General features: G+C 36.5%; 2 protein-coding genes and 1 long non-coding RNA gene across 3 annotated transcripts; 1 reads left to right on the top strand and 2 right to left on the bottom strand.

Annotated features, from left to right (window-relative positions):
* Window positions 1–2,283: 2,283 nt before the first annotated feature.
* LOC122666143 lies at window positions 2,284–2,713 on the bottom strand. The gene is made up of 2 exons (XR_006333498.1): window positions 2,443–2,713; window positions 2,284–2,330 (listed from the first exon to the last, which is right to left on the bottom strand). It is a non-coding gene; the product is annotated as an uncharacterized LOC122666143 (long non-coding RNA).
* A 5,451-nt stretch (window positions 2,714–8,164) lies between these two features.
* Window positions 8,165–11,619, bottom strand: LOC122666141 (calcineurin B-like protein 7). Its single transcript, XM_043862269.1, has 8 exons — window positions 11,493–11,619; window positions 11,272–11,354; window positions 11,031–11,090; window positions 10,785–10,893; window positions 10,586–10,638; window positions 9,763–9,843; window positions 9,560–9,672; window positions 8,165–8,621 (listed from the first exon to the last, which is right to left on the bottom strand). Exons 1-8 carry the CDS (start codon window positions 11,560–11,562, stop codon window positions 8,540–8,542), a joined length of 651 nt encoding a protein of 216 aa, XP_043718204.1. The 5' UTR covers window positions 11,563–11,619; the 3' UTR covers window positions 8,165–8,539.
* Window positions 11,620–13,065: 1,446 nt separating this feature from the next.
* On the top strand, window positions 13,066–19,247 carry LOC122666086 (protein FAR1-RELATED SEQUENCE 5-like). The gene is made up of 5 exons (XM_043862196.1): window positions 13,066–13,076; window positions 14,839–16,781; window positions 18,905–18,977; window positions 19,080–19,140; window positions 19,233–19,247. The coding sequence occupies exons 1-5, from the start codon at window positions 13,066–13,068 to the stop codon at window positions 19,245–19,247; spliced, it is 2,103 nt and encodes a 700-aa protein (XP_043718131.1).
* Window positions 19,248–20,938: the final 1,691 nt, after the last annotated feature.

Below are 20,938 nucleotides of genomic sequence, written 5' to 3'. Positions count from 1 at the left end.
AGATTTTTCAACAATTTCCAGATTTTGCTTTAAGCATTCCAAAGCCATTCCCACCTTCTTGCTCAGTGTTCCCTTGCATATTTTCCACATGTTTTTTCCAACTCATGGAAAGCCAAATCACTTGTCTCCAAATGCATTTCCCAATGAATGCAAGTTCCACAACATATTGTGTTCCAAGGTAATTTGAATAAATTCTCCATAATCTGTCATGCTTGCTTTCTGGCTTGTAATTGATCCTTCAACCAACATTTCCAGGCTCTTCACTAAGGAGGCCCGTCTTGGCAGTCACCCATGTCCTTGAATCAAAACCAATCCACTTGTCCAAACAAATCATGGTGAATCAAACATCAAGCATTTGGCGACTCCCGAAAGCAAGTTGCAGCTAATCTTTGACTAATTTTAGACTAGTACTAGAGAAACAAAGGTTGGGAGTCTTCCATCCAATAGTTTAGACCATGAACCAATTAATATTTATGAAAATCACAGTTGCATATAACTTGGAACTTGACACCATGCCATACTTCAATATGACATCTCCAGGAAGCATCCTATTCAAATCTACATATGCATTCAAAAGAAATATCATAAAATCTAGGTTATTTTAAAGAATAATTTTGGAAGAACTGCTACAAAGATAACCTTTGTATCTGATTAATTGTCCAACATTAGTATTAACTGTCTTTTCCAAAGTTAATTATATTTGTGCCATATTAACGGAATGATAAGAAGTTTCTGGCCCTGCCCCTACCATGCACAGGGATGAGGAAAATAGGACCTAACCTCTCAATATGCAACTAGTCGAGTAGGGATTATCCCAACTAATTGGGGTCGACTACAGAGGAATCATGTTTCACCATTTCTCTCTATATAAAAAGACACACTAAATGTTAACTCCTAGCCATTCAGTAGGAAAAAGATTCAAAGAAGTTTCATCAGATGAAATAATACAATTCTTCAATCAGTCTCATTCTTTAGCTTGGTTAGAGAAGATAAGAAACAGTTTCAGGGGAAAATCTTTTTAGGTTATAGCAGTCATGCATCTCAATTTAGACGAAGCCATCCTGATTCAAAAGAAGAAACAAGTTCAGGAGTCTTAAGGGTGTCTGAAAATGAAAGTATAGCTTCTTGCTAGACATGAGAAAGCGAATGAGAAAATTGACAGCTGTTTCAGCAGAAATGAAGACGAATTTGTAATGATATGAAAAGGCTTGCTCGATTGGAACTAAATGGTTACTGCAATCTTGATTGGGCCAAATCATCTCCCAACAAAATTATCCTATAGGAACTCATACATGTCAATATTTGATCACCCACTACAACGTATCCCGTCAAATTTGGAGAAGTGGTAAGAAAGGATATGCATGTGGTAGGGCTCGACCCTAGTATGACCGTAGATAGAGTTGTTTGGAAGACAAAGACCCGTGTAGCCGACCCCTTGTAGGGGAATGTTCATTGGGATGCTGCTTTGACTACTGCTTCGACTTTTTCCTTTCCTATTTTCCATTCTTCTTCCTTTTACTTTTTTACTTCCTTCTACTTTCTTTTACTTCTCTTATCTCTTCTACTATCTTAGCCTCTATAGGGTCCATGTAGCCGACCCCATTTAGTTGGGATAAGGTTATGGTTGTTGTTGTTGTTGTTGTTGTACAACGTATCCCGTCAGTGCATATGCAGAGCTACACATGGAAAGGTTCTCCTTTCTCATCCCTCCGATTAAATTGTAACATATCGATTTTATATACTTTTAGCAAATAGCAACACAGCCTCAAAACTAAAGATCGAAATTCAAAAAGTTGCAGAGTGATAATTAAACTCCATAGGTTAACATATCAAACATGATAAATAATATATGAGATCAGAGAACGAACCCCAGTAGGTAAAGGCACCATAACTTGATTCTTCTTGGAGGTAGACTTCACCCATTCGTAACGTGTCACTCCCAACCCACGTTCTCTCAACCTTTCTCTCCTCAGCCTCTCTTCTGGGGATATATTACTTTCATCAAGTCCTCCATCAGGAGGGCTAAAAACCAGTTCTTGCTTACATGTTTCTAGATCGAAGGCGTAAACCTTCCTATTCAGAGTGTTATCAGGGCTAAAAAGATAAGTAATCAAGCTATCATCGGGACTGAAGGTGATAGAAGAAGGAGCCACATAGCCAGGCAGAGGATACTGGACAATCTCTTCTACAGGGAAAAGGAAGCAATCATCCGTGGTTTGTGGGATGGTGCTGTCAGTTACAGGCATATCGGAAGAGAACGATCGCTCACGTTTCAGGTTCTTCTTCTTCTTCTCAATCTGGTCGTTAGATTGCATTACAGAGTCAGCAATCTGAAATGCCAAAGAAGCCATTAGGTTACTGATCAAAACAAGCAGGAATCAAAGAATAGCAGAAGCAATGAAAGATTCAAAATTGAAACGAGAAGGTAATTCCATAAGTTACCACTGCTAAGAAACTCTAAGACGAATAAATTGTAGAATAAACCGACCACCATCAGAAGAGCCGATCACGGGAATCGTGATCGAAACGCTAGAACAACCTATAGCCATGTATATACACACTTGTGGGAGTTCAGGGAATCAGTTAGACCAGATAACTGAAATTTATCAGAATTTCTTCGAACTAAAGCAACCGAATAACTTGACTCGATCGATCAATCATTGATAAAATTCAGTTTATCGTAGAAGATCCAGAATCGAACGGAAGAAAATTTAGGTTTAAATTTCCATTCCCGGAATAGACCTATAAAAATTAATGGAGGTATGGTATGTATGGATGAACTGTGACATTCTTCTGTTGAGAGAGAGAGGGATTTTTTTGTTTTTGATAAAAAGAGAGAGAAAGGGAGGCCACGAACCCATTATTGTATTTTACATACATGGATTGTTGCGCTTAGATTGGAATCTTTTTAATTTATAATTGTTTTTTAATTATTAGAAAATCTAGGCTCCATCTTTGACGGTCAGATTCCAATCCAAGTGTGAATGAATGAGCACCAAAGACTCTTATGTGGGTCCAGGATCTATATCACCCGTGCGGTCATTTTCATATTTTTTTTTTAAAAAGTTATTTCTGAAAGTAAGAGAAGTTAAAAAAGGGAAACCCATAAAAAAGACTCTTGTCTTGTTTCGGGTCAAAAAAGTAGTGGAGATCCGAGATCGTGATGATCTTCCTATTCCTTGAGAGAGAGAGTGGGAATCCTTACCGTCACGAACATAAAGTGATTGTTACCTGTCACCGCGCCGTAATGAGACACGTGCCATATAAAATCTCCTCCGTGGAATTGTTAGAGACCATCCTAAGTTCCTAACCTAAAATTCACTATCTATCAGTATAACCATTAATAGTTAATAGTTAATACAGTTCAAGCAGTACAATTTGTTGGTTTGGTTTAATATCGGTCAAATTAAACCAATTTTATTCTAGTATTGGTTCAAATCGAATCAAACCATTAAATAGAAGTTTGGTCTGAATTTTTATTGGTTTCCTCAATTAGATTATCAATCTGATATCAGTTTTCGGTTTGTTTCGATTTAGTTTTACATACAAATATTTAGAAAACAATATAAAGTTTTTATTATCATAAAAGTATATTATTTTTCTAAATATCACAAAGCATTTATTTTGTTGCGTGGACAAGTTATATATTCATTTCGAATGTTGCATAGAGAGGACATGATTTAAATTAACCACATGTCAAAGTGTAGAGTCTAGTTCAATCAAATACCCTTTCTTATATTGACATATATCTTTTGTATATCCATGCATGTGTACTGGCATTCTGGATATTACTATGTACTTTCATCTTTGGGAGTTTACATTCAAAAATGTCAAAAAAACCAATGACTCATATTTGTTTTGTGATTTGCAAAAGGATTACATTCCATTGTTACATGGATAATTATCCATGATTAAAAAAAAAAAAAAAAACATTTCTGATTGCTTACTAGTTTCTTATTGGTTTTTATCGATTTTGTTCAGGTTCGGTTTGGTTTTTAGTTTCGATCAAGCCATTCGGCCAATCTAATCAGTTCAGTATTTTACCGTTCTCCAAAATCCAAATTTAAAAATTGCTCGATAAAGATTTGATTTCGATTTGATCTTGTTCAATCGGTTTGATCAATCCAACCAATTCGGGTTGGATTTTGGCACCCCCTAATCTGGACTATAGGGTAATGATATATAATAAGCACATTAAATGGACTTGTTTGCATAGTTTGAGGTATCGGTATCGGATCAGCAAATTTACCTGGATCGGATTGGTATCGGTCAAGACCGATCCTAATCCGATAATGATCCACTAGTACGGCCAGGGTAAAAAAGTAATAACATATGGTTTTTTATTTATTAAAAAGTAGGGGCAAATGCGCCCAATTGTCACAATTCTGGGCGATCCCAAGATTCATCCCAAGACCGACCCAATACACCAATTCGAGATCGATCCAACATTACGAACCATGCTTGGTTGATCTCACCACAAGGTTCAGTCATTTTGATCAAAGCCCTATTGGGATATGTGGCTGCGTTATGTGCATTTACATGTCAAGAGTGAGTCAGAACTTGCTTAATTTAACACCCTCAGATTAACACATATTTAAAAGAAGGGATATTCTTATTGACGACACCATCAGATGTGCCTAACAATTCGTAATTTTATTTGTTTGCCGATTTAGTATAATATAAATTTTTTCAATGAGGATAATAGTATCATTTCACATGTATACTTGAAAATATGCATGATAATGACAATCCTACCCGACACACGTTAGCTTCTCAAGTACCTTTCTTGATGATATGTCACTTTCAAATTATTTTTGAAAACCATTTTGGGGAAAATTTTTATACATTTGTCTTAAAAATTTTTTGAGAAAAAAGGCAAAGGATAATTAAAATAAGGATCTTAAAGCAGAGTTATAAATTGTATTACCGGTACTATATCAGTCACTCGAAAATTGATATCAAGTAAGGTTTGGGTATATCATGTTGTCTTATGGTTTGAAGAGTCGGTATCAAAGTGGTCGAATCAATATATCATACTGATATAAGTTGGAGTTGGTAACGATTCGTGGCCAATCTCGTATTGGTGGATCAATACATATCAAGGGTAAATGATACAAAAAACAAAGAAGTGGCTTTTAAATGAATATAAGGGAAAATCCATCTGATATTGACCGATCTGGATCAGTATTGGCCCAGACCTATCTCATATATGATACCAATTCCTAAATACTGAGTCATATCGGGCCAAATTGAAATTAAAAAAAAAAAAAAAACTTTTTACCCATGGCAGGTGCTGTTGTGCTCAATCTTTAGGGGACACATGTTGGATCGTCCACCTCTCATTTTGAAAGGTACTCGAGAAGCCAACTAGAAGAAGAAAAAAGACTCCAAAATGTCGTCAAGCTTTAGAGGAATAGTTCTCTTCCCAAATTTCATATATACCTGATATGTTTCATGACATATCATCTTCTTAGGAAAAAGAAAGAGCTTGACTCATTCCGGATTATTAGAGAGACATAGAGTTGTGTTTGGTACATATTTTTGGAATAGATGTTGGGTATAGAATGTATTTTGAAATTTGATTCTTCTCTATTTTCTCGATTGAAAATACATTATAGACCTAAAATATGTTCTAAGAATGCATTTCTAAAACAACTTTAGATTTTAACACTTTGGGTGGTTTAATCTAGAACCAATCTAGTCCTGATTCTTATACATAAGATCATCATCTTATTGATGTGTCATAAGACAATTTAGGGTTTAAATGGTTTTAATACTAGGAATAACCAAATGGATAAGAAATATGTTATATTTTTTTTTTCCCGGTTGAAAATAAAAAATATGTTTCAGATAGGAGAAAGTTTTACCTGGTGGACTCTCCACGACCACAAATATATCATCATAACTACCTAATTCTCTATATGTTAAAAGTCCGAAATGTGTTTTCACTGTTCCTAAAGTCCCATCCAAGTGCATTGATAGCCATTGGGTGAAAAGATTTTTCTTTATATCGCAGGTGAAAGAAAATTCATGCGTAAGAATATATTTTCTCCTTAATTCTGAAAAATTGTACTGGTTTGGTTCTAGTTTATATCCTTCATACATTGAACCAAACCGGTTAATCAGAACCGAACTAACACCCACGGAGGCTTCCAATACCATTGCACGTAGGCTGCCAGGCAGGAACTCTGAACCCAAGAAGTTGGCGCACAAATAATGGGAGTACATTGGGCTGGCCCACCTATCAAAATTCATCAATTACCCAACACGTCCCAGGCCCAACTTCTATCAACTTACCCATTCCCGCCTCTTTGAGACACTCTCTCCCTCTATCTCTCGCGGTTCGTTGTCTGCAATCGCTTTTACTCTTCTAACCGGATTTTCTGCAACTAAGAGCTCTGCAACCACCTCAACAAGAACCTCAAAGCCTCTCCTTTGAACCTTCTAATGTCGATGATCCCTCATGATTTACAAACTCGACGATGTCGCATGCTTCTCTGGTTCTAGCACTATTCCTTCTTGGAGATTCATCCGTAGATTGGAGAGGTTTTGTTTTTTTCATCGAAGGATGGATCTCCGTTCATTTTCTGGGTAACCTTCAATATTCTTTTTCTACACTGCAATATTTTTTTATTTTATTTCCATATTTTCTGTTTCTTTTAATTTCTTTATTGAATTACGGACTTGGATTTCTCTATATTTTGATTCCATAAAATTCTGGATGTTGAAGATTTGTAAGTTTATCCAATCAGTTCTGATGACGTATACTTACTTTTTCTGTTAATTTGATTAGTATTACGTTTTCTCTATATTTCTAAACTGTAATTGTGTTGGCTTCATATTTGTTGTGATTTTAGCATTCCATGTGGTCAAATTTCAATCAAATAACTGACATTTGGGAATTATGTTTATTCTCTGGGAGTGAACACTGTCATAATAAATAGTCGAATGACTGCAACAAGTTATAATCGGTGTCGATCTTTATGTGTTCAGAAAATTGGATCACACTCAGGGTTCACATGTTGGTTTTGCTGAAATTTGCTATCTGGTTAAATGGAAGAACAGAAGTAACAGAATGTGTAGTAAATGAAATAGGTGAAAATCAGTGACCTGGTGAGTTAGAAAGTGTTACTTTGGTCAAATTGACTGTACTCCCAGCTGACTGCACCATTTGATTTTCACCCATTGAGATATACTCATTTTTTGAATACCATACCTAGACTAACCTACTTTACAAGGATTGGTATTTGACATTCAACAAAGTAAGCTGTCAGCCAAGAGATCTCCTTTATGGTGGATCTCTTAGACCTCCTAGGTGTGGACCATATTATATGTCATATTAAAGAAGTCCACTTCTGATGTCTGCATCCTCGCTTGACTATATCCCTTGTTCCAGCGTCACTTAAAACCTGAAATTCTTGTTCTTGGTTTCCTTTATCTCAACATGTCTCCTTAATGCGGCAGATTCAACAAGCTAAAGACACCTTCCAGCAGTTCATATTAAACCTAGGCAAGGAGGCAGCGAATGCTATAATCTCAAAGTTGGTCGTTTACCTTTCAATCGGAGCAATGATTATATACATTATTATCTACCAATGAGGCAATGGCTATATACATTATTATCTGGTGCGCAGTCCCTCTACATTACAAGGGTGTTTCTCTTTATCCTTATTTTCTTATTGGAGATCTAGCAAAAGTATCTGTTATTCATAGCCATACCCCCATGCAGGTTTTTGAAGTAAAATCCGACACTTGCTGTGGGTTAGGACTGTATAGAGGTTGGATCATGTGCACCTCATCAGAGATGTCAGAGATGGCATGCAATAATGCATCAAAGCATGTCTGGTGGGATCAGTTTCATCCAACTGACGCTTTGAATGCCATCCTGGCAGACAATGTTTGGTCTGCCCTGCACACAAACATGTGTTATCCCATGAACTGAGAGGAAATGGTAGTACCAAAAATCAGATCAACTGATTAAGAAGCTTCGAAAATGGTCATCCTTATATCCACATATATGTGAGTGATGTTTCATAGATTTGTAATGATTACTCTCATTATCAAGTATAAAAGTAGCTACAATTTGACTATGATGTTAATGCTGCATATCTCTAGAGGCAGGAGTAGGTTGTTGACATGATACATCATTCTTGTTGTCGAATAATGGTGTAATGGTTGAAAACTCATCCGCAGAACTTGATTCTTTGTAAGTGTGCAACAATGAGGACAAAAGGTTCAAGGCTTGGTAGAAGCAGGGTGCCAGAGACGGACACATGCCATCTTCAGTTGAAATCTCAAATCCATTCAATATGTACGTGCAACTCTGTGAAACTGCAGTGAGTCTATTTCATTTTGAACATTTTTACATAGCTAGGACCAGCTAGTGACTTAAACTGTGCTTCTGATTTACATGTCTTATCAACAAACATAAATCCTATGAGGGACTTTTTGTATCTTTGTTCCTTCATCACCTTAGTGCCCTAACCAAGGATGCCTTTGGTTGTTTGGTTTAAACTTGGATGGACTACTGTTCAGTTTTTCAAGTTTGTGGAGGGAAATTATTAGTTTCATCTTCGACTTCTGAATTCATTGTGAAGCTAGGAAATGCCATTCTGATATCCCTGCAAAAATGGAATTTCAAAGACTGCCACTGAGTTATAAATGAGTACAACAGAAGAACTTAAGAACATCACATGAAACCAAAATCCTTGGAGGCTTCCAAATATCATTAGGTTTTTCATAAAAGCAAGCTATTTATTAAAATCGTTTCTTTGTTACCATTAAAGCGCGAGAAAAAAGTTTTTTTTTTGTCTCTTTTATTGGCTCGATCAAATTCTTCAACATTTACACCTCTATTGAGGTTTGATCAATAGATCATTCAACTAACTTCAACAAGCTTTACACATGTATGATGGCAGCAATATGGCCAATCAATTGTAAGTACAACACACAAAATTAATTCAACCTGATAAAAAAAAATTGTACAATATAATTTATTTTCAACCAAAGTAGGAGGAAGTGTTTCAAGATTCATTTTAGTTTTCATTTTTCAGTTATTAGATTTGACTGAGTTTCCTTCAGACTCAATGAAAATATACAACTTGATTGAGCGTTCTCATCCTGATTAAGTTCAATCAACCTACTCAATCTGAGAAATACAAATGAACTGTCTAATGCTCAATTAATTGTCAGTAGAATTTCTTTTCAGAGTTTATTTTTCTTTCTCTAATGTTTAATTGTATTGTTCTTGTCTTAACTGTCTAATATAGGTCTAAGACATCTATGATTCAGCCATTACTCAAAAGAAAAGCAGAATTTATGATGGAAATCCATTTTGTGACAAGGGGTTCAGTTTAATGTCACCTCAATCAGGAGTTCCCTCACAAAACTATGGGTCTTCAGTGTTTGGGTTTCCCATCATTTTAGATCTGAAGAATGTGAATAATTTTATGTTGATGAAATGCAATATTTAAAAAGTCACATAACAAAACAATAAAAAACTCAATAAGAAATGTCTATAAGCATTAACAGAAATATGGAAACAAGGAAAGAAAGTTACTTCAAATATGGGATGGTCATATTCCTTAGTACGGATGGGTTCCGAGCCACAAGTTCTTTCCATTCTTCCAGATCAATCTTTCCGTCACCTTTTGAATCCGCTTCCAGAAACGTCTTTAAAAATGCAGAGGATATATAATTAAGCATTTGATGATCACATTATTTGTTAAATTAGTAAACATCACAACACCAAGCAGTCCTTACCTTATCAATAATAGCTTCAATTATGTCATCTGATAGGAGTAAGTTCGATTCCTCTAGAACTGCCAAGACCATCACCTTGACCTTCAGCCATGGAAGTTCAAAAGAACAAGCATGCCTGTTAGCCTTATTTCTATTGACTCAATTAAGCTTGTCTCCTGTTTTAGACTACGTATTTCTAGTGCTGAAGAACTAACATGAAAATTTATTTCACAGGATTCCATTTCAATTCAGAGTCTTCAGACCTGAGTCCTGTTAGAAATTTAAGTTCTAGTTTTGGTATCTGAAATTGTAAATTTTGCAAGGTCACTGATCTGTTAATCAGAGACCCAGTCAGACTAAGTTGGTGATGTGAGACTAAAACCCATCTACACCATATTTATCCAAGGATTTGCAGTTATTGACCCCTTGGAGGTAGGTTACTTATCCTGGGAATAAGGTAATACAGCTTGAAAACATCAAAATTTTCTTCATAAAAGAAATTACTTAAAGAGTGACTATAACTCTGCTCAGTCTTGAAAATATGCTAACATGGGCAAACTTATGCATATAAGCTAGCTGGGAATAACTGGTGATCTTAACCAAGTCCAAGGGGTACAAAATTGTACCCCAATTGCCTGCTTCAAATAGTTTCACGAATCCAAGTTAATAGTCACAATAGCCATAGTATTGATCTTTGGTGTGCTGTGTATTTTATGAGCTAGAATTTCTCTTAAGAATTTTACTGAAAATAGAATCCGGTCGTGTTAAACTGTCCCACTGCCATACCATCGTAAGCAGCATGAAGAAAAACATGATTTAGTGTTATATAAGTCTTGATCTTTACCTCTCCACGTTGTATGAACCCTGTTTGTGATATGTCATACAATCGAAATGCAACTGCAACATCAGACAGTAACATTATTTGAAAGATAACTTCAGAGATTTATATATGCATGGATTCTCACTTAGCAATGCATGCATAATGGACATATAGTACATGTGTACACTAAATAAGTATTTGATATTGAAAAAGATTTTCATACATCCAACTTTGGCTGTTTGGGATGAGTTTGGGTGGAAGACACTCAAAGATCGAACAAACTCTTCAAATTCGATCACCCCATCGTGTTTGGAGTCGAACAAATTAAAAATCTATTAAAATAGAAACAATTTGTCAGGCACAATCAAAACTGAAATAATAAGATGTTATTGTCTTTGACATGAATTCCTTTTCCAATTACATATCACGGATTCAATTATCTTAATGAATTCCAAATGCAGGAACTGACCCTGTCTGCAAGAATACTTTGCTTCTTACTGTTCCTGAATAACCCCAGTTGAAACTCTTCCTGCAAACCCAAAACTAAGCTCAATTGTTTAGGATTTAGCCACCACATCAAAGAAAATAGAATTTGGTTAGACAAGACAATTAAGTGGGATATTGAATCGCCTGGGCGTTTTTTAGAATCAGCTACAAGCTTTCATCAACTCACTACTCATCAGCAGGGAAGAAAAGATTTTGAATATTACTTTGCTTATGAATCCATCATCAATTAAGGAACTGCTTAATTTCCTGAATAGCTCATACAAAGCTTTGACTTCCTCCACGCTAACTGCAAGCAATACAAACCCAGCAAAAAGAAAAGAATAGATAAGTATGATGCCTTTGAAATTGAGTGAATATTTCATAATCCTCAGGAAAGAAAAAACAAGCATGGTTATCACTAAATAAAAATGAAAATGAAGCTTACAACATGTTTGAGCTGCAAGTGTATGGAGGTCCTTGTATCCAGACCTTCTTTTCACCCAGACACAGCCCATCAAAGGAAACTTGTACTGGAACTATGTGGGTTGTTCTTCACTCTTAACTTTGTATCCAAACAAAAGTTTTTATATTTGTCTTTTTGGGTGAAAAGAATAAAGATAGAAGAGAAGGCCATTAGGCTTTAGTGCTTTTTTAGGAATGCTAGTATGGGTTGGACTGGTGGAAGCATCTACAGTTTTCCTTGAAGGGGTAATACAGTTAGTCACACTATCAATGAGAGCCATTCAGTTGAAAAGAGTTACTCAAAAAAGAGCTTTACCTTTTATCATCACTCTTTAATAGTGAAGAAACGAAATAGTAAGGACAAAATGAACTAATTGATTCATATCAAAGTTCAAGCCTATTTTGATTTACTATATTTGGGGTTACTTCTTTCATAAGTAAAGGATGGATCTTACCTAGTTATAAAGAAACTTGAACTCAAGAGGGTTGGAGGCTTCCCTTTGAATCAAGGGAAGAGTGTCTAGAAGTCGTCACACTGCTTGTAGAGGCTAAACCGAACCTTCCTTGGCACTTCGTCGTATACTCAAGTGTAGCTCAAAGTTGAGAACCAAACACTCAAACTCAAAGAACTCGGTTGAGAAGGCACTGAGTAAGGACCGAGTACTGAATTGGGGGATCCTCCTCTTTATCGTCTGAAGGAATTAATGTGGCCCTTTGACCAGAGAATTAGAATATGAGGTACACCCCAAGCATAATATTTATAAAACATGAGATACCCATGACATAATAAATCAATCGTGAGATATCCCAAGCATAATTTCTCTAAACGTTAGGTACATTTGGTATAACCTACTCTTATTGGTTTAATGTATTACTTTGTTGCACGTTTTTTTTTATCAATGTTTTAGGAAATGAACCAGACCAGGCCTTGGATCATAAGCTTCTAATTAATTATCTGATCAACCATGGAGTATTATTCAAAAAGGATATTACTCCAAAGCAATCCTTTGAGAGAGGGTGGACCTTAGCGCAACGGTAAGGTTGTTCCATTGCAACCTAGTGGTTGTGGGTTCAAGTCGTGAAACAGCCTCTCAGCAAAGCGAGGATAAGGCTGCATACATTTGCACCCTCCCTAGACCCCACAATTCAATAAGTCTTGAGTGATAGTTGGAATCTGGTGCTCTTGATTCCTAGCAGTACCTGCTATGCTCTTGATTCCAAGTGGATTGCCCAATTTCCAAGTGACCTTTATTCATTCCAGAATTCTTGCAGGATTTTAGGTTTATTGGAGGAATTTATTCTCTTTTAAAGACAGTTTTAAGCCCTTTTTAAGAGCACCAATTCCTTATTTAACATGAAAGATTTCGTGAGTTGCTAAAATGGCATCCTTGTATGATTTTTGTAGGAATGTTTGGAAAGAATTTGTTCTCTTGAAAGGATGTTCTAGTTTTCTAGCCTTTAAGCACATAGTTCATAACTTCATATGATTTGCATAAGCTACTTTTAATTTCCCATAATAAGTGTCACAAAGATCGGTTCAAAAAACCATGACAACTATGGCTGTACTGTAAGTTATTCCCAGAAATTCCATCAGAAAAGAGAAAAAAAAAAAAAAAAAAAAAAGGTGGTTTAGGTACAGCCACAAAACAAAAAAAAATGGTTCTTAAAACAATTTGGAATTAAACCATTTACTATGATTTTACATAGCATCTGAAAGCAAAGGTTGATGATACTCTCTCTTTAAGACTTAGAAGAAATAATTCATCTCTGTATTTTATCAATAATCTGTCATGTATTGATGAACAAGTTCTGGATTCAAATATGTGAGCTGGTTCCAGCATGCCTATACCCTGAGCCCTTTCCATCATGAACTTTATTATTGGTGCGTGGCAGTTTAGATGGCCCCCAAATTTGATGCACAAATTCTGCATATCATCATTTATCAACAACGGTCACAATTTTGGGCAACTATGAAATTTCCATGTATTGTCATAAAAATCTAAAATAAATCTCAAAAAATCTAGTATGTGAGCTCAACATGAAATGAATTGAAATATTCACAAATTAAAGGGAAAACCTCATACATGATAAGTCATACAATTGAGAGAAACCATCAAATGTGATATGTAATCTATCAAGAGGATCTTAAATCTATCTAATGGACAACTCCTGCCGAACCCAGTTTTCCAGTCAAACTAATAAGGGGAATGGACCCCATTCGGACGAAGTGTTTGAGCAGGAATAGAGTGGTCATTATGGCCCCCTTGTTAGGAGAATTGGGGACTAGGCCGGGTAGGGGACTGGAGTGATAAAGATCCATGGCTGAGACGGCGAGGGAAAAGGGGACGATAGTTTCTCAAGCACTGAAAATTTGTAGTTCTATCTCTAATTTCAAAATACTTAAAAAATTCGACACGTGGCAGGGTAAAACCCAATGGTCATTTTTTTAATCCAAAATGTTGCTCACACAACCCTAACCTTTCCCGATTCTCTCTCCTCTCTCACTGCTCCCTTTCTCTCTCCGCCGATCCTCTCATCTCCTCTCGTCTCTCACTCGCGGCCGGAGAAGCCCTCGGAGACGGCAACGAGCGACTCCCTGCTGCTCCCTCTACGGCTCTTCCCTGCTGCTCACCGGAGCCTCTCTTCCTCGAACGCCTCACCCTGCTGCTCCCTCTAGGGTTCTTCCCCTGCTGCTCACCCGAGCTTCTCTTCCTCGAACGTCGCACCCTGCTGCTTACCCGAGTCTCTCTACGCCGACTGAAACTCACCCTGCTGCTACCTCTGCGGCTCTTTGACGCACGCTTGTGTTAAGGTGGTACATTTGCGTTCTGAGTTTTTAATACTATTTTATTCTTGTGTTAGACTTGCCTATGCATTTGTTCCTTTGCTGTCATGATTAAGTTTCAAGATTTTTATGATCCTACAAATTTTGTTTACAGTGTTCAACATTTCATATCCATTAGTAAGGTTTATTCTAAAATATTTCTATTTAATTCCTTGGATAGAATGTTATATATTTTAAGTGTATTGCAGTTAGGTTGGTTTGGAAGCATTTGTTGATTGGGGCATGTTTTGTGTTGTTCATTGCTAAATTTGATCAGTAAGTTTATAAATCCTAACAAAAAATATTAGCATAATATTTGTTGTTATGGTAGCTGATAATTGAATATTTGTCTTTGAATTGTAATGCTTTGTGCTGAAAGCATGAAACAGCTTTGAGTTCAGACTTAATTTTGAGGAATCACATGCTGTTTTTCTATACTTTATAGTTGGACCATATTTTTTTATTTTTTTTTAAATTAATGAATTTATTTTTTGCTATTCTTCAGGTGGGTTATGGATAATCCAATAGCTACAGCGGATAAAGACATAGGCCTAGATGATGACAGTAAGCCTAAGATTGGTATGCTATTTAATTCTGAGTATGAGGCATTTGATTTCTATAATAGTTACGGAGGAAGACTGGGTTTTAGTGTCAGGAAAGAATATGCAAATAAGAGCAAAAAAGATAAGGCAACGATAACTTCGAGAAGATTTGTATGTAATAAACAAGGTAAGCGGCAAAAAGACAAGCGTACTATTGGTATATCTAATCCTCGAGCAGAAACGAGATCTGATTGTCCTGCTCGAATGGGAATTAAGATTTTGGAAAATAAGAAATACCAATGCTATGATTTTGTTGAAAATCATAATCATGAGCTTCATCTACCATCTACCACTCACATGTTGCGGTCACAACGGAGAGTAATACAGGCCTTTGAAATTGACTTGGCCAATGATTCTGGAATTAGACCTAAGGCCATGGGTAAACGGGTGGGTGTGAGACAGAACCTTGGTTATACACCAGTAGATCATTATAATTATCTCCGAAGTAAACGTCAGCGTGACTTATGGTATGGTGAAGCGGGGAGTTTGTTACAGTATTTTGGAAAACAAACCAGGCTTGATCCCTCTTTTACCTATGGGTTGCAGTTGGATACAGAGGAGCAGATAACAAATATTTTTTGGGCCGATGCGAGAATGTTAATAGATTATGAACTATTTGGTGATGTTGTTACCTTTGATACTACATTTTGTACAAATGAGGAGAATAGGCCGCTTGGTATTTTTTTTGGATTTAACCATCACAGAGGAGTCGTCATATTTGGGGCTGCACTTTTATATGATGAGACGGTTGAATCATTCAAATGGTTGTTTGAGGTTTTCTTGGAAAGTCATGGTCAAAAGAAGCCTATAACATTTTTTACAAATCAAGATGCCGCAATGGCAAATGCAATTTCGGAGGTGTTTCCTGGAACATGGCATGGTTTGTGCACTTGGCATTTAATGCAAAATGGGATTAAGTATCTAGGTAACATAATGAAGGACGGATCAAGCTTTCTATCAGATCTGAAAAAGTGTATGTATCATTATGAGGAGGAAGTACAATTTGAGACTGCATGGAAGCAGTTAAGGACTAAGTATCAGGTTGCAAATGGTTCATGGTTAGATCATATTTATGGACTTAAGCAGAAGTGGGCCAGATGTTATATGAAGAATACATTTACAGGAGGTATGCAGAGTACACAACTGAGTAAAAGTATAAATGCTGACTTAAAGGAGTATACAAAGTCTACTTTAGACATTGTACAGTTTTTTAAGCACTTTGAAAGGGTTGTCAATGAGAAGCGTGCTAATGAATTGAAGGCTGAGTTTGAGGCAAGAAATAACCTTCCAAGAAACTCGTTTCCCCATACACCCATTATGATAAAGGCAGGAAAAGTCTATACTCCTTTAATCTTTGACCTATTTCACGAGGAGTATACATGGGTTGGTTCTTGCTACATAAAATGGAGGAATGAAAGTAATAGCTTGCGTAAGTATGGTGTTGGTATTCTTGATTTAGAGGTGGAATATGAAGTTGAGTGTGATCCATCCGAGTCTATAGTTGAATGTAGCTGTAGGAAATTTGAGACATTTGGCATCTTATGTCGTCATGCTTTGAAAATTTTGGACGTGTTAGATATCAAGCTTATTCCTAAAACATATGTTTTGAGTAGATGGACACGTGCAGCAAGAAGCATGGCAGTGGAAGATAGCAAGGGAATACAAGTTGAGGAAGATGTTAATTTGGATTCTACACAGCGTTATAGAATTCTGTGTCGTAAACTAGTAAAGATTGCATCACAAGCATCCGATTCAGTAGAGGGATATGCATTGGTGAACAATGTTGCTAGTAATTTGTGTAAACAATTAAACAATCTTGTCAATCATGCTCCAACTCCAAATCAAGGTGAGTCAACTGAGGAGTCTATGCATACTATATGTTCCTCCCAAGCCTCTACAACTCAAATATTGCTTTAATAACTTAAGTATGTGCTTAGATAAGGTATGATTGATGCAAATTCCTTATTATGTTTAATTGCTTCATGAGCAGGTGAATGTTGATCTATTTGCCTCCCAACTTGCCTTTCCTTTTGCACCTGCTACTACAACGGTGGACTTATTTACTACTCCAAATCTAGTCTCAAACTGAAAGCAAATCTTCAAATGTTGATCTGAGTTAGGGTCATATATCTATCTCTCTAGATCTAGTGAGGGGTTGTAGTCATTGAAATTTGGAATTTGAAGTCTATTATTATAAGAGATAATTTCTGTCAATCAATAGGTAGATTTTAATATTGAACTGTGGTGTTGTTTGTCATGGTGTAATTATGGAAATTGAATTGTTTTTTACTCTATTTGTTCTTTATATCATTTCATGTTTTGTGGTTCATTATTTTTATTATAGACCTTAACTAACACGATTAATGTAGATAGGTTAGTCTTTAGCTCAAAAAGGATGAGCACCTGGGTTTGTTCCCAGGAGATGATGGTTAAAGTCTTGATGGATTCTCATGTATTCATCAGTAGGATCTTTATTTACTGTTATTGGATTTCTCTCTAAATCTGGTTTCTTGATGATGGTGGTGAGACTATTTACATGTACTCCTAGTTGGGTTCTTAACTTTTTGCCTTATTTTGGCTTGGCTGCTATCCTGCCCTTTGGGCTTTATCTTTCAGTATCTTTTTTTGTCTTGCATCCCATTGTGCTTTGTCTTTCATTATCTGTATTTTGGCTTACATCCCATTGTGCTTTGTCTTTCATTATCTGTATTTTGGCTTACATCCCATTGTGCTTTCTGCTTTGGATCTTGCAACAGGCCTTAATTGGCACGAATCTCTGTCATTTTGTTATACAAAAACTAGTTGGAGAATTGAAGAATGAAGACTTATGTTTGTGTATATACTGTTTAGTCTCTTTTACTGTGGTACTCTAAAATTCACTCAGTTTTTTGGGTTGGTGATCCTATAAATCAGCTATTCACTGTTTCGGGTATCATGAGTACACTAGGTAAGAGATGAAGTGAAGTTTCAGAGTATAGGAGGTTTGAACAGAGTTCCATTGAATATGACTATGAAGTTAATTATGAGTAAGCCAAGGAACAGGTATGCTTTTTATTCAATTCTGATTGTGAGATAACTGTGGACTGGTTTTGGATAAATATAAATATGCAGTCTCAGGTTTGAAGATGATAATTTAATTAACAAAATATGAAGATGCCAGTGCTCATGCAGGGAGGGATTCTGGAAGCATCATTCCTACTTAGATGATCTTGCAGGTTTTGAACTTAGATGGATTGTCATGACCATGCAATCAATATAACCCACTTACTCGCTTCCTCCATTTTATTTGTTGACCACTACAAGTATTACCAAAAAATTTGACTGATTGATCAATTTACCTTGAAGATCTCCTATGAAGACCTGTCAAATTGTGGGTTCAGATCCTGCATGTTTTCCATCTCCCTGGTCAGTCTGTTTATATGCTGCAGATTTACACCTCAAGGCAAATTATAGTATTTATATTTTCCTGTTATAGGATGTACAAAATAATTTTGTTTCAATTGACTATTCATATTCTGTTATTCCCATTAGTCTTTCAGAATTTGCTTTTTTATTTGTTGCCTGTTACATTGGAAGGAAAAGATATGATGCCCGCATTGATCATAAATCTTATTGATGAGGGGCAGTATTTGATTGAATTTAACCGACTAAGCTCTTGTCTATATTGTTTAATAGAGAAAAAATGTGCATATACGGCTGAGAAATAACAGTTCTTCAACCTGTGATCTGCAGGGTTGGGTTTTGATTGTAACAGTATCCATTGTTTACATGAAAAGTAGAGTTCTTTCAGAGCTTTCAGCCATCTTCAAATCATAATGAATCTTGCACCCAAGAATGCTTCCCAGATGTTTATGTCCAATTCCTTTGATTGATCCTGCCTGGCCCATATGATCAGTCATTGAGATATAATTCTCTGGTTTAGATTGGTTCTGGAACTGTGTAACCATATGAGGAAACATTAACCATCAGGATTGATGACTTTCTTCAACATCTTGAAATACGGCAGCTTCTCCATTTCCATGAATGCCGAACCCATACTTGTGTAAGTCCATGATTTCACATCTTCTGAGATCCCTCAATATTTGATGAGCCAAATTCAGCTTTCCAAAATTTGAATACATATTTTTCAAAAGTGCCTCTAAAGATGTATGAAAACCAACTTCAATGCTGGTTATGTAACCATGGATGATTTCTCCCGTGATAAGGTTTGCAAGATCAGCGCAAACTTACGGTAGAACTTTGAGTACCATTTCTAGATCTCCTCTCTAAAACATTTTTTCTTTAATGCTTTTTACAGGATGTTTCTGGGTAATTGGGATGGTTCCTTATCCATTCCAATCCCAAGGGGTCAATTCCAAAACTGTCCCGATTCCTATACGGTCCTAAAACAAAGATCCGGTTCCAGTTTCTAACTAATTAATTTAGACATATTCAACGGTTCCTAGTGGTTTCAATTCTAGCCTTTCTCTATTGGGTTATCGGTTCTGGACCTGTTGGGAAACCCGTGCCATTTAACAATCGGGTCTAAAATTAACTCTCAGAAACATCTCATTTAGTAATGGAATGTGTCGGTGCCGGATTTTAGCAGGACAAATCTATTCAAGGTCTAAATTGACACCCTTTGGGGCAGAGCATTTATGGCACTAGATGGGTGTATTCTTCCTTCACCCAGCTTAAAATGTTGTGAGTAGGTTGACCATGAGGTCACATTGCACATTTCAAGTTTCAACCTCAAAATAGAGGTTTGGAAATCCACTATTTGAAAGTCCATATTGCCAAATTCGTATTCCATTAAGGGAAGCATATCTTGAAGGTGTGAACCGTGAAGTGGTATTAAAAAGAAGAAAAAAAAAACTAATATTTTATATGGTCATGATAGGATGTGTCCACGCCCACATCTAAATTCTATACACCTCATCGTTAAAATTCATTCTATTGGAATAATTAGGGGAAAGTTTAACCTTCACTTCCTCTATATGTTGAAGGTCTTATATACCCACCACTCTTCCCAGACCCCATCTAAGTGCAATTTAGATGGAGAATGGTGAAGGAAAACTCGATCCAAAAAAGATATAAACTCCTTTAAAAGGGAAAAAATGATCATCAGAATCATATTCAAGAATTGAATTATTTCAATACCAATTCCTATCCGAGTCGACAGAAATCATTTGGAGTCTAATCAAAATCGATCCGACCAATCCTATTCTAATTTTTGAATGGCGATGTTTACTTTTTGGGTAAGAGATCTCTACTTGATCGAATAGTCTTTACATAAGCATTTGGGCCAATGAATGAGCACACCTAGTATCTATCTAGGGGGCAGAAGTATCATCTCACGGTGCCCTATGAGAGGGAGTAGGAAACACCACCAAGTAGAGATATTTTTTTTATATATAGAACATTGATGTAGACCCCCTTCGACCCCTCCCCCTCTCACACATTCTCTCTTCCTCATTAATTTGTGAGCCCCGGTTGTTTATGCTGTTAGCCACTTAGCGATAAAAATCCTCTGCAGTGCCGCAGGATGTGCACAGCACACCCGGCGGTACTGCAAAGGGTCCTAGTCCGCCACTTAGCCCACACCTCAGTCAAGAGTCCAGAATAAAATAAAAGCACTGAAACAATTTAAGCAACAGGAATGGATGAGCTTTACCAATATGGTGTAATTGCAATCAAAGCTGACTTGGAGTGATACTCAGTCATAACATGAATAATTCACTTAGGCCATGTCTGATTGGATGGAAAGAGAGCAATATTTTCCTTTCCCTGGTGGGTGTGGGGGTTTTCTTTTTTCTGTGCATTTGGTTAAAGGAAAGGGCATAGTCTTCCCATCTCGTTTTCTTTCCCAAAATGAAAGGAAAGTATGGGATTCCTCCACTTTCCAGGATTTACCCCAACCAAACAGGTTATGGAAAATGTACTTTTCCTTTCCTCCGTTTTTTCATGATTTTCCTTTCCATTTCTAATCTAACCAAAAAGATCCTGAGGGAGCTGCAGAAACCA

Source organism: Telopea speciosissima, chromosome 6 (genome assembly GCF_018873765.1).
Source record: "Telopea speciosissima isolate NSW1024214 ecotype Mountain lineage chromosome 6, Tspe_v1, whole genome shotgun sequence".
NCBI lineage: Eukaryota > Viridiplantae > Streptophyta > Magnoliopsida > Proteales > Proteaceae > Telopea > Telopea speciosissima.
This window is presented reverse-complemented; position numbering and strand designations above follow the sequence as displayed.

What these genes read in the sequence shown, in the direction of transcription:
- LOC122666141 (XM_043862269.1), bottom strand. Translation starts at nt 11,562, where the DNA reads ATGGGCTGTGTCTGGGTGAAAAGAAGGTCTGGATACAAGGACCTCCAT. An exon ending in AAAGTATTCTTGCAGACAGG is followed by an intron (nt 10,894 to 11,030) that starts GTCAGTTCCTGC and finishes CTATTTTAATAG; the next exon opens with ATTTTTAATTTGTTCGACTC. An exon ending in GGTTCATACAACGTGGAGAG is followed by an intron (nt 9,844 to 10,585) that starts GTAAAGATCAAG and finishes CCATGGCTGAAG; the next exon opens with GTCAAGGTGATGGTCTTGGC.
- LOC122666086 (XM_043862196.1), top strand. An exon ending in TGCTCCAACTCCAAATCAAG is followed by an intron (nt 16,782 to 18,904) that starts GTGAGTCAACTG and finishes ATTAACCATCAG; the next exon opens with GATTGATGACTTTCTTCAAC. An exon ending in AATGCCGAACCCATACTTGT is followed by an intron (nt 18,978 to 19,079) that starts GTAAGTCCATGA and finishes GTGCCTCTAAAG; the next exon opens with ATGTATGAAAACCAACTTCA.